The sequence below is a fragment of the Cervus canadensis genome, chromosome 18 (genome assembly GCF_019320065.1).
Source record: "Cervus canadensis isolate Bull #8, Minnesota chromosome 18, ASM1932006v1, whole genome shotgun sequence".
Lineage (NCBI taxonomy): Eukaryota > Metazoa > Chordata > Mammalia > Artiodactyla > Cervidae > Cervus > Cervus canadensis.
The window spans coordinates 13,781,501-13,795,168 of NC_057403.1; the positions used below are offsets into that span (position 1 = coordinate 13,781,501).

At 54.1% G+C, this 13,668-nt stretch overlaps 1 protein-coding gene across 1 annotated transcript; it reads right to left on the minus strand.

Annotated features, from left to right (window-relative positions):
- Positions 1 to 1,278: 1,278 nt before the first annotated feature.
- Positions 1,279 to 11,408, minus strand: HSPBP1 (HSPA (Hsp70) binding protein 1). Its single transcript, XM_043435374.1, is given in 8 exon segments — positions 1,279 to 1,747; positions 3,320 to 3,431; positions 3,905 to 4,001; positions 4,091 to 4,246; positions 6,769 to 6,993; positions 8,871 to 9,075; positions 11,053 to 11,288; positions 11,291 to 11,408. Coding segments are annotated over 8 exon segments (1,209 nt in total). The 5' UTR covers positions 11,394 to 11,408; the 3' UTR covers positions 1,279 to 1,672.
- Positions 11,409 to 13,668: the final 2,260 nt, after the last annotated feature.

The following is a 13,668-nucleotide window of genomic DNA, read 5'->3' on the forward strand; positions in this document are numbered from 1 at the left end:
GCCACGCTGTTTTAACACATAAACTTGGGAACTGAGGGGCAGGAGGTTGGCCATATTCAATCACCAGATGGAACCTGAGAAGCTGACAAAGTCAGTCTCCTCCAAGAACCTGGGAAACTGCAGAGGTTTAGGACAGAAGTCTGGGTCTTCACCTTGTCCAAATTCACAGGCAGATGATGCTGTGATCTGTATTAGAATTGGAAGGAGCTTCTTACAAGTTTCCACAGGGAGAAACTTCTGCTAAACTTCTGCTTCTTACAGTCTCTTCCCTTTCGTCTCCACCCTTCCCAGGGGCTGAGGAATGATTTACCAGATGGGATGGGCATCTGCGCTCAGTCCTCTAGCTCCCTCCTCTTGGAGCCATCCTGCCCAGTGTTCTGGCATGCTGCCTGCACATAGGGGAAAGGACTGCGCTTCTCCAGTACTGCCTGTGACCAGTTGGACAACCATGTCTAATGCTGGGATGAAGAGGCAGCAAGACCAATGCTCAAATTTCTCAAATCTGCTCTAAAAATGATACAAGTGACATCTGATCTCCAATTCTCGGATCCTGTAGCTACCTTTTGATTTATTCTGAATTTGGGGAGTGAAAAATATAATCAACCTCTCTCACACAACTAAATTCCACAGGAGAGAAATTAGTCTGGTATTAAATGGGGCTAGGAAGCCAGAAAACAGGGAGTGACACAGCTTCGGATGTGACCCAGGTATAAATTTTGGCTATGAACTTGGCCACAAGATCAACCACCCTGGGCTCCACTTCCTCGTCTCAAATAAACCATCAGTCAAGACTCGGTTGTAATGGAAAGCTCCTTTAGTTAAACTGAAAGGAATTTATAAAAGGAGGCAGTTTTCCTGTCCCCTGTTTGCTCCCCAATCTCAGAGAAGGCTGGAGAAAAGGCCTAGTCCTTTCCTGTCAGGACGAAGCACACACCCAAACTCAAGCCTGCCCCAGGCACCCAGAGTGGCCTCCATTGCTGGCGTGGGAGGTGTCCCACTGCCTCCAGTTCCTGCTCCCGCCTTCTCCAGCGGTGGTTCTGAGCCTGCGGGCGGCGAGCTCTGATTGGTGGAGCAGAAGCCACGCCACACTGCATGCTGGGAAAGAACATGGCTTCCATCTTAGACGCGGAAGCATGAATGTCAAAAGCATATTTCTTCAGAGAAGTTATCAGAGATGCCGGGGGTGGGGGGGTGGGGGGGCGGGCAAAGAGAAGGACGAGTATCCCACACACTCCCTCTCCAGAGATGCTGGGAGGATGAAAGACAATGGCTCCGGACTTTAGAGAGCAACATTTTTATTATTCCAAGGTTCCGCCCACTGCTGTTCCCTCCTTGGCTCCCTAGATCCTCTGATTGTGCCCCTCCTCCCCTACCAAGGCACTCTCCAGGCGAGGCGACAAAGGTGGCAGTGAAGGAGGTGGAGGAGGAACACCTTAACTGGAAGAGCAGTGTGGACATGAGAAGGGGGAGTGGAGTGAGAGTGCGGGAGAGGCGGGATCCAAGGAGCCAGCGCCTTTTTCAGCACCCACCCTGGGGGCTGAGTAGAGAGAGGCTGACACGCCGGGCACGGCACCAACAAGGCCCTTCTCTCCTTTGGGAGAGGGCTTCATGGGTGAGGGGAAGGCAGGAGGCCTGGGGTTCCCATGAAGAGGGGGAGAGAAGCCACCGGGTTTCACCGATCCATGCTGTCATCAGTTGGGGTGGAGAAACAGGTCTGTAGCAGCTTTTCACAGAACTCCAGCTCCTCCTGCATTGGGGTGGGAAATTGGAAGCCCTGAGTGTAGAGGCCAGACCCTGCCTCCACCAGCTCTGCACCCAAAAACGGCTCCTCTTCCCTCCCACCCCTGATGGGAAAATGAAGGTTTCCACAGGTGTATACATATGTCAAAACTTCTCAAATTGTACACTTTCAATATAGTAAGTTAAACGTCAATAAAGCTGTTGAAATTTTTTTGGAAACAAAAAGCGGGCATGTTGCCCAGTTCACATGAGGCTTCCCTCACCAGGTTGGTCCTCACGGTCAGGTACCAAGGTCTGGCACACCAGAGATTCAGAGAATAGATGCATGGATGCATCAAGCAAAGCCGGCTGAAACTTCAGGACAGACCAGGGCAGGGGATCCGCTGCTCACTCCCAGGTACATATCTCCACGGGTTCATGTGACAAAGTCAGAGGACAAGCCCCTAGGGGGTGGGTACTGTGCCTCTCTCCCAGTCACCCCTGCTCCTCACACCTAGTACCCAGGACCCCTCTGGAAATGCCTGACAGTGTTCACAGAAGCATGATCTCAGCAGAAGGTACGTCCCAAGAGGGTGGCACGTTTTCTGTGTCCAGCTTTGCTGAAGCAACAGCATCTGGGTGGTATCATAAGGGCTGAATAAATTACTAAGGACAGTTAACTAAATAACTTAGTCATCTAAGTAACTAAATAACTACTGAATATGTTATTTGTTGCTCTTATCACTTACTAGTTACTTACCTATTTAATTAAATATCTGAGTGGTTATTTATCACATTACTATCTATATAATTAAATATCTGAGTTATGTTATCACTTGTTACTTATCTATTTAACCATCTGGTGAGTTATTTATTATTTGTAATTTATTATTTATCCTTTATCTAATTAAAAAGCTAATGAGTTGTAATTTATCACATATTTCTTACTTATCTATTTAATTCAATATTTTAACTGGTTGCTATTTATCATTTACTTATTATTTATCAATCTAATAAATACTTAAGTATTTGAATGATATGATATAAATAATGATATTAATTTGGATACTAATTAGATGAATTTGTTAACTTTAAGAGACCCTGAGCTGCTGTTTCTCCTTGCCGTCCCCCTGATGCTAACAGAGCATGAAGCATGTGGGAGGGGGCAATAAATGTGTGCTGAATGCTGCCTAGAGAAACACATGAATTGGAAATAAGGTGTAAACAAAGGCATGGGCAAATCGGGCTTCTCTGGTGGCTCAGCGGTTAAGAATCAGCCTGCCAGTGCAGAAGACATGGGTTCGATCCCTGATCCGGGCTGATCCCACCTGCCGTAGTGCAATTAATCCTGGGAGCCACAAGCACTGAGCTGGCGCTCTAGAGCATGTGCTCTGTAACAAGAAAAACCACTGCAGTGAGAAGCCTGCGCCCCGCAAGTAGAGAGTAGCCCCTGCTCTCCACAACTAGAGAAGAGCCTGCCCAGCAACGACCCAGCCCAGCCAAAAGTAAGTAAGTTTTTTTTTTTTTTTTAAAGCATGGGCGAATAGACCACAGGGGCCTAGAAGGCAGGTACCAGGCTGCCCCCCGCCCCCAGCAGCACCTGATACTCTTCGCGCTGCTGCAGCAGCTGGCACCGGTGCCGCAGAAGCTCCTCCAGGCCCAGCTCGGGCTCCCGGCACTCCCGCACGCCCTGGGGGAAGTCTGTCACCAAGCTGCGGGGACAGGACAGCCATCCTTGGGACCTCCCTCTGCCCAGCTGCCCTCCACCCCACCCCATCCCCCCACCAAGCCTGGGCAAGCCGCCACCCCCCACTGGGCCTCAGTTTCCCCGTCTGCAACGTGGACTTCTGCCCCCACCCTACCCAAGGGACTTGGATGAGACTTGTACGGAACAGGGCGCTTAGCAAAGTGCCTGGCCTGGAGCCCACTCCACCCATGAACATTGCTGCCTGCTCGCTCGGCTGCTCCATTCTGCTGTCTTACGGCTCTAACCTGCCTGTGCTTTATATGCAGGATGGGGAGAGTGAGTGGGAGGAAGACTGTTTCCCTCCTCCCCAGGCTGCTGTGTCAGCCCCCACAGTGAGGAGACGGAGACTCCGGGAGGACCAGCACCCTGGTTTCTGCTCCTCTCTGACCCTAAATCCTTCATCCCCTACCAGGCCGGTCCCCTGGGGCCCCAGCGCACCTGCACAGGGCTCCAAGCACGTGCTCGTGGAAGGGGCTGTGTTCTGTCCGCACGAGGGCCACCAGCTGCTGGACCATGCCCATGGCGCACAGGGTCCCTGGGGAAGAGCCACGGGGTCAGAGGAGTAGCCATCCTCCCGTACACTCCCCCGGGAACCACCCTAGCTCACCGCCCGGGCCGCCCCACCTTTGTGTTCAGGGTGGCCCACCAGCAGGTTCTGCAGCAGGAACGCCGACTTGACCTTGAGCTTCTGCACCTGCTGCTGCATGGCCCGCATCAACACGGAGAAGCCGTCCAGGCGGAGGAACTGCAGCAGCCCGGCCTCCTGCTCCCGGACCAGGCCTGGGGAGGGGGGAGGCAGAGCCTTGAGCTCCCAGTCACCATCATCACCACCAGTGCCATCATCGTTACCACTACCATCAGCACTAGAAACACCAGTCATCACCACCACCACCATCACGACCACCACCACCATCATCATAAACACCACAGCCGTCACCTGCAAGACCACCCCCCTCATCAGCATCAACTACAAACATCATCATTACCACTACCATCACCACCACCGCCATAAACACCACAATCATCACCTCCTGGGCCACCAGTCTCACCACCGTCACCATCACCACCACCGGGGATTTCTATGGGTCCATGCTTTGTAAGCATCACCTTTAAATATTTTTAGCTGAGACACAATTCCACAGCCTGTACAATTTACCTTTTTAAAGTATACAATTCAGTGGCTTTCAGTATATTCACAAGGTTGGCTGACCATAACTATCTAACAACAGAATGATTTTATCACTCCCAAAAGAAGCCCTGTACTGGTTAGTGGCCTCTCTGGCAACTGGCAACCACTGATCTGCTTTCCGTGGATTTGCCCATCCCGCACATTTCACAAGAATGGAATCATACACTCTGTGGCCTTCTGTGCCTGGCCTCTTTCACTCAGCATAATGTCTTCCAGGCTCATCCACGTTACAGCATGAATCAGTAACTTCTTTCCTTGTAATGGCTGAATAGTACCCACTGTATGAATATCCATTTTGTTCCTGCATCCTCTGATGAGCACATTATCTCTTTTTAACTCTCCACACTACCCTAGGAGGTGACTCCCATTTTACTGATGAGGAAACTAAGAGCAGAGAGCCAGACTACATCGTGAGGGTGCTAGGAATCCTGCACGGCCTCCACCCAGGATGAGAACCAGCCTGCAGGGTGCACTTCCGTGCCCGCCCTTGGGCAGGGTCTAGGCCAGGACAGATGGGAGTTTCCAGAAACCCGTGGCCACTAAATACCTGACAAGTGCCCCTGAGGACCTGAGTTGTTAATCTCAGTTGAGTTTCATTCATTTCAACTTAAGTTAAGCAGTGGAGCGGTGGTATGATATTTTCCCGTGAAGCACAACTTTGTCCCTTCACTAGAACTTCGCTCCATGCTGACTGCTGAAAATGCAGCCTGAGTTGAGATGCTTATGTGTAGGATACACACCAGGTTTCAAAGACGTAATGTGGGGGGAAAAAAAAGATCTAAAGTAGCTTATTAACATGCCACATTAAAAAAAAAAAAAAAAAAACATGCCACATAACGACGGGCTGAAACGATAATAGTTTGGCTAAGTGGGGTTAAATAAACTGTTACTCAGTTTAGAAAAAAAAAAGAAAGACCGGCAGACAGGGAGGTAGACCTGATGACCTTCCACGTCCGCTCAGTGGGCACAGCCTATTGGCTCTGCCGTCAGGCCGTATCCAGGAGCAACGGCGCCCCTCCACTCCGGGGCCTCTCCGCTGGGCCCGCTCCCTGTGTCCTGGGGCTGCACTGTGCGCTGGAGGAGGTTGAGCGGCACCTCGGACCTGATCCCAGCCGGCGCGGAGCCTGGAGCCGCATCTGCCGGGGCACTCCCCTCCCCCTCATCACACCCACTCCTCCGCCATCTGACCCCCTCTTGGTCTGCTGCCAGAGGGTCAACCGCTGTGAGCCTCCGCGCACCGGGCAGCAGGAGCAGTCAGGAGACCGACCACCAAAGCGGCTGGTAGCCCCAGGGCTGGCCGGTCCCAGGCACTTTCCAGATGGTAGCTGCTGCACGACGGCGTACCCCGCAACCACGCCCACCACCCCAAAAAAAGACCACAGATGCCACTGAATTGTACACTTTAAAATAGTTATGCGAATTCTACATCAATTTTCTAAAAGATAAAAGGCCTCAGCCATAAGACAGAAAAATGAAATCTCGTCACTTGCAACAGCATGGATGGACTTGGGAGGTTTTAGGCTTGGGGAAGTCAGACAGAGAAAGACAAATACAGTGTGCTGTCACTTATGTGTGGAATCTAAGAAGTAAAACCACTACTGCATGTAACCAAAAAGGAGACTCAAAAATGTAGTGGCTACCAGTGAGGTAGCGGGGAGGACAGGGCAGGGGTGGGGTTTTTTTTTTATTTTTTTTTTTCCTTTTTTTTTATTTATTTTTTTATACTCCTCCCTCCATGGGATTTTCCAGGCAAGAGTACTGGAGTGGGTTGCCATTTCCTTCTCCAGGGGTGGGTTTTAAGAGGTACCAAAAAAAATGAATAAGAGGCATTATTTTCTGAGCGCCCGCGGGGTGTCCGAGACTGCTTACGTTCTCTGCAGAATTGGACTGCCACGTTGTCAGGACACTCTCCCCCCATCCCCCCGCCCGAGGAACCCCCCCTCCCGCCGGAGGAACCCAGTGACGGGGTTGATCAGCCCGGACGTCCACAGCGCCGCAGCCGACAGCCCCGAGGGGCCTCAGAGCGCTGGGGCTGGGTCTCGCCCCTCGTCCCAAGGGTCCGCTCGCTGAGCAGATTGGCCCCACCCCCCACCCCCGCGGCCTGGACACTCACAGGAGATGGCGAAGAGGGCCTTGACGCGCACCGCGTCGCAGGGGTCCCGGTCCAGCAGGCGCAGCAGCTTGCGCAGGGCGCCGAGGCCCAGCACCTGCTCCTGGATGGCCGCCACGTTCTGGCTGCACGTGCCGATGAGCTGCGCCGCCCGCCACCGCAGCCCCGCCGGCCCTGCTTCCAAGTAGCGGCCCACCAGCAGGTGCATGCCCGACAGCTGGCAGAAGTCTGGGGGGAGAGGGCAGCAGGCAGGCCAGCTGTGACGGCTGAGCTGGGTCCTACCCCCAGATTTACACGGAAGCCCCAACCCCCAGGGGATTCCCAGGGGACGCTAGTGGCAAAGAAGCCACTTGTCAATGCAGACACACAGGTTTAATCCCTGGGTGGGGAAGATCCCCTGGAGTAGGGCATGGCAACCCACTCCAGTATTCTTGCCTGGAGAATCCCCATGGACAGAGGAGCCTGGTGGGCTACAGTCCAAGGGATCGCAAAGAGTCTGGGATGACTGAAGCGACTCAGGATACATGCATGCAAGGTGAAATAATGTCACAGGATGGGGCCCTAATCCAATTGGAATGGGGCCCTTATGAAAAGAGGAGACTAGGACACAGACAGGCACAGAGGGATGACCATGTAGGACACAGCAAGGAACTCCCTACATACAAGCCAAGGAGAGGGGCCTCAGAAGAAACTGACCCTTAGACTTCCAGCCTTCAGAGCTGTGAGAGAACAGATTTCTGGTGTTGAAGCCCCGCAGTCCATGCTGCTTTGTTAGGGCAGCCAGAATGGAAGGAAAATCGGCTGAAGCTGAGGGGAGCCTGCCTCCAAGGGCTGGCCCTCCCCAGGCACCCAACTGGGGGTCTGTCCAAGGCCAGCGTGTCTCAACAAGGTCAGGGGCCCAGGGTCCAGCCCACCAAATGCCAGTTCTGACACCCAGTCTGTGACAATCTGAACATCCCCTGGGGAAACAGACCATACCACACCAGAGGTCTGCAGTCTACAGCCCAACACCTGTTTTCTGAACTGGTCAGCCTGGCTGTATTTCAGAAAGTGAAAGAGAGTTACCATGTGACTGATCCAACATATGTATCCATAAGCCTCAAGAGCAGAAACTTTGAACAGATGCTTGCTTGTACCCAGTGTCCACAGCAGGATTATTTACAATAACCGAAGGGGGAAATGACTAAATGTTCATCAATGGATGAACGGCACATGGCCTAGCTATACACTAGAATATTAGCTGCAAAAAGGAATAAATTTCTGATACAGCTGTGACCTGGAAGAACCTTGAAAATATCACACTTGCAGAAGGAAGCCCATAGCAAAAAGGTCACAAATTCTACTATCCCTCATACATAAAATGTCCAGAACAGACAAATCACATCCTCAACAACTACGCCATGCCACACCACTCCAAGTGGAAGTGGCGACTCATCCTTCTCGCAGCTTCTCAGCCTTTGAGATGAAACCCACAGCGCCATCCTTGGCCTGGGAGCCGCTGTATGCCCAGTGCAGGTCACTGCCCGGCCCTCGCCTCTCACTCACTCCGCTCTGCTCAGCCCACCTCACTGCTATTCCCACCCCGGCCAGGCAGGTTCCCACCTCAGGGCCTTTGCATGGGTCGATCCCTCTGCCTGGGATGCTTTTTTCCGGAGCTGATCCCATGACTTACGGCCTCCCTTCAGGTCCCTGATCACGTGTTACCCCTCAGGGAGGCCTTCCCTGACTACCCCATCTAGGACCACCTCATGTCTCTTACTCTGGGGAATGCCACGGGGCTCCCGGTGGACCAGGGTGAGATGGTCAGTCCCATCAGGGAGGCAGTGGACGGGACCTGGTGCCATCGTTGCCCCTGATGGCAGGCAGACCAAGCAGGGAGGCACAGGGCAGTCTCAACTGGGGCCTGAGTCAGAGCCAGACTGGAGGGGGGAGGCTGGGAGGCTGGGGAGGAGGTGGGTTGCATGGTGACTGAGGCAAAGGACAAAGGGCTGGGCTGCACCAGGACCTGGAGGGGAGAAGGAAGAGGCGGCAAGAGACAGAGGCAGACGGAGGCAGAAGGGCAGGACCCTGGCGGCGGGGGCAGGCCGGGGCGGGCCTGGCTGTACCTGCTGCATTGTCCATGTTCTCACACAGGTCCGCCAGCAGCTCCAGGGCTCCCTCGCGCTCCTGCTGGTCAGCGGCCAGTTCAACCTCGCCAGCCGAGGACGGCGTGGGCTGGGACAGCACCCGGAGGCAGTTCTTCATCTGCTCCACCTCCTCCCGCTGCCCCCGGAAGGCGGCTGACATGGCCTCCTGCAGCCACTGGCGCCTCTGCAGGGTGAGGCGGGGCGGGAGAAAGAAGCAAACCTTATCAATAATCGACTCAGGAGTAACTGCTGCTGCTAAGTCGCTTCAGTCGTGTCTGACTCTGTGTGACCCCATAGACGGCAGCCCACCAGGCTCCCCCATCCCTGGGATTCTCCAGGCAGGAGTAACAGTCATTACTAATAACAGCTGGGGCGTCCCTGGTGGTCCACGGGTTAAGAGTTGGCGCTTCCACTGCAAGGGAAACAGGTTTGATCCCTGGTCAGGGAAGTTCCCCATGCCAAGAGGCACGGGCAAAGGAACAAATAATAGTAACAGCCAAAATTAAGGGCGGGGTGTCCTTCAACCAACAGACACCTCCCAGGCACCTTTCCCACTAACACTCTTTTCTGGACATTGCATCTATGGAGAGACTGGCTGTGGGGCGTGACGGGAAAAGAAGGGTCAGCGACACCTAGGTTCTTGTCCTGAACAACTAGGAGGAGACGGGGCAGATGGCAAGAGAAGCAGGTGTGGAGTGAGATGAGTAGAAATTGGTGCTCATTTTTGAACTTGTTAAGTTTGAGGGATCCATGACACACACAAGGCAAAATATTGAGAAGGCCGCCTGAAGCTCAGGAAGGAGGGCCAGCCTGGACCTGGATTTCTCAGCCTTGACCCTACTGACACCCTGAGCTGGGCCGTTCTGCAGTGGGGGTCATCTGTGCACTGGAGCACGCTGAGCCGCATCCCTGACCTCCACCCTCGAGATGCCAACAGCACTGCCCCCACCCGCACAACCTGCCAGTTTGCAACAACCAAGAATGTCTCCGCCCATTGCCAAATGTGGTTAAAACCGTCCCTCCAGGAGAGAACCACTGGCCTAGATATAAACTTGAGAGTCGACAGAGTAAAACCTCAACCCAACGTGAGATCACACAGGAAGTGAGTGTAGAAGAGAGAGTGCTGCTGTGCTCCATGGTCGAGGGACTGGAAAATGAGGATGAACCAACAGAGGCGATGGGGAAGAAGAGCCAGTGAGTGGGATGAAAACCAGAAAACCACGCTGGTCCATGTTCCAGAAGCCAAATGAAGAAAGAGCTCAAGGGGACGGGGTTGTCATTGAATGCTGCTAGTAGGTCAAATAAGATAAGCACTGAGAACTGGCCACTGGGTTTTTTTTTCTTTTTGGCTCGACTCTGTACTAAGTGCTCATATGAAGGATCTGAAGTCATAGTCCTGGATAAATCTGGGCAAGATGTTGATCTTTTCCGTGCCTGTTGGCCCACATCGTGGTCCTAGAGGTTCAACGACTTCATGGATGTTACTGTATTAGCATGTTTCATACACTGCGATTGTCACCGCCAAGTAAACATCACATATAGCAAATATTGTTCTCGACTTCCAGAGCAACCTTCCATGGTTAAGTAGTAATATTACTGCTATTCCCACTTCACAGATGAGAAAATGGAAGCACAGAAAAGGGTGAATTGCCCAAGGTCACACAGTCAGCCATCCACAACGCCTAAGTCAAACCTAAGTGGTCTGTCCACAGAACTCTTATGAGAGTCTGTTCTTAATGAGAATATCCTGCTGCCTTCAGGAGCACAGCCTGTGTACCAGGTGTGATGTTGAGACCCACTTCAACAGGACTCTCAGAACCACCCTGTGAAGGGCCACTCTCCTTCTTATCATCAACTTCAACTTGCAATTGAGAATTGATGCTCAGAAAGATGCACTGATACCCCCAAGGTCACATAGCTGTAACATACTGAAGCCATGTCTGTCTCGCTATGGCGGTGCCCTTGGCGTTTTCTTTTTTTACCATGAAGTTATTCTGCCTTCCCGCACAGTGCAGGGTCCTGGGATCTGACTTTCAGTCTACAGTAACCCTATGGAGCACAAATACAGCCTCCTATGCCTTCACACCGGCACGACCGCCCTTCCCCGGATCTCTCTGTTCCCACACCCCTCACCCCACCTTCTCGGGCCCCCGCCCTTTACCTCCTCACTCATGGGTTCTGGAGGGGGGTCTGGCTCTTCAGAGCCCGCCGTGATGGCCATCTGCAGCAGGCCTTGGAGGTTTCGCGGGGGCGGGGGATGGCCCGAGCCGCCCTCGGAGGAGCCGCTGCCCGCTGACGAGCAATCCTGGGAGGCTGAGGGCAGAGCCAGGGGAAGGCGACTGCCCCCGGAGCCCTGGTTCGCCATGGGCAGTTTGCGAAGAAAGGAAGAATGTGTTGGGGTAGGGGGTGGTCACCGCTGAAGTAGCTCTGGCGTCCCGACGGGTCGACTCCTAGGGGTCTGCTGAGAAGGTGGCGCTTTAGGGGAGCTCGGCGGCCCCGCATGACTCCAAACCACGCTGCCCACACCTCCTTTAACCATGGCCCCCTTTTCTACCTTCATACCAACAGGCCCCTTCCCCAAAGTCAGCAGTCCCTCCCTCCTCCCTAGCAACAGGCCCCACCCACTATCCCTAGCAACCCCTTCCTCCATCTCCACCGCGGTCGTTCCCATCTCTTAGCAACCCCACTGCCCAGCCTTCAGAGCAAGAAGCCCTCCCTTTGGTCATCTTAGCGACAGGTCCCCTCCCTCCTGTCCGACGAGGAGAGCCAGAGCGGGGTGGACCTCACCTCCCCGAGCCTCTTGTCGCCGCCGCTACCGAAGATAGACTCGCCCGCACCTGACTCTACTGGGCGCCGCCATATTGACCGGAAACACGCACGGTCTGGCCCGGAAGTTCCTGGCGCAGCCACACCAATTGGGGCCGTGAGGCGGCTTCCCCGGGCTCTTAAGTTCTTCCCACCTGGCGGGACACCTGGCTCTGCCCGGCCCCTCGCTCCGGCCACGCCCGGCGCGCGCACACCCCGGCCAAAGCCCCGCCCCGGCCCGGGTCCCGCCCCCGATAAGCCCCACCTCCTCATCCTCACGACAAGCTCCACCCCTGCCCGTAGGCCCCGCCCTCCGACCGGCTCCGCCCCGGCTAGGCCCCACCCACGCCCACTGCCCCGGTTCTGCGCTCCGTCCCGCCCCGCCGCTTCAGGCTCTGCCCCTGTTCCAGGGCTTTCGGCCACTCCCAGCTAAGACCCGCCCCGCGGGCCGGAGCGCCAGCAGCTCCCCGTTAAGCCCCGCCCCACTCTGGCCAGCGGGCCCCCCCCCCCCGGACCCCGTTATAGCTAACAGCTGGAGTCCTGCAGCCCTAGGGGTGTTTGAACTCTGCCTGGGCCTCACTGTGTTGTCAGCAATAATATCTGAGCCGGGCGGCATCTGGCCTATCCCAGACCGCTCTTGGCCTCTATTTCCCCTTTCCTCGTAGGGGGCTCCCCATTCTCCCCACTGCACTTCCTGTGCAGACCACTCTTAGCGTTCCCCCAGCGTCTCCCTCGTGGGATCTTCTCTGGGTCCTGCGAGGTGCGCCAGAGGTGATTCTCGAAGCGGGGAAGTAAAATGCCCGCGCAAGGTGGTTTCAGGCAGCTCGAGGCCTCCCTGCACCAGATTTAGGGTTCAGGTCTGGGACTGTGGGCTAGGCTTAAAGAAATCCTAATTCTAGTCTCCCGTACAAGGCCCTCCCACTCTAGGAGAAGGTTATATTCAACTTTGGTGGGGCCCCCAGTCAAAGGTATAGTGAGCGCACTGCTGGGTGTGGGATGTGCTGGAGATCTTTTGGACAGAGATAGGAAGACCAAACGTGTGTGTGTGTGTGTGTGCTGGAGATCTTTTGGACAGAGATAGGAAGACCAAACGTGTGTGTGTGTGTGTGTGTGTGTGTGTGTGCTGGAGATCTTTTGGACAGAGATAGGAAGACCAAACGTGTGTGTGTGTGTGTGTGTGTGTGTGTGTGTGTGTGTCACCGAGGAAGACGATTGTCAGACATGGATCTGGGCCCCTGGGTACTCCATTTCCTATCTCTGCTGTTAACAGATTACTGAGAAACTTGGTGGCCTACTTACAGTTCAGAAGCCCAAGGAGGGTCTCACTGAGTTCAAGTAGTTAAAATCAAGGTTGTGTTCCTTCCGGAGGCTCCAGGGAAGAATCTGTTTCTCAGCCTTTTCCAGCTTCTAGAGGCTGCCCACATTCCTTGGTTTGTGGCTGCATCATTTTGGCTTTTTTTTTTTTTTTTGGCTGCCCTGGGTCTTAGCTGTGGTTGCGGCATCTGGGATCTCTTTCCTTAACCTCAAATTGAACCCAGCCTCCTGGACCACCAGAGAATTCCCCATTTTGGCTTCGGTTTCCTTCCTTATCCCGTCTCCTCCTCTGACTGATCTTCCTGCTTCCCCCTCATAAGAATGCTTGTGATTACATTTAGGGCACAAATGTAATAACCAGGAAAATTTGCGCATCTAAGATTTGCAGCTCCGTCACATCTGCAAAGACCCTTTTGCTGAGTAAGGTGACATATTCACAGGTTCACAGAATTACAACGTGAACATCTTTGGGCATTCCCTGATGCTGCTACTGCTGCTAAGTTGCTTCAGTCCTGTCCGACTGTGCAACCCCATACCCAGCAGCCCACCAGGCTCCCCCGTCCCTGGGGTTCCCCAGGCAAGAACACTGGAGTGGGTTGCCATTTTCTTCTCCAATTCGTGACAGTGAAAGTGAAATCGTTCAGTTGTGTCCCACTTG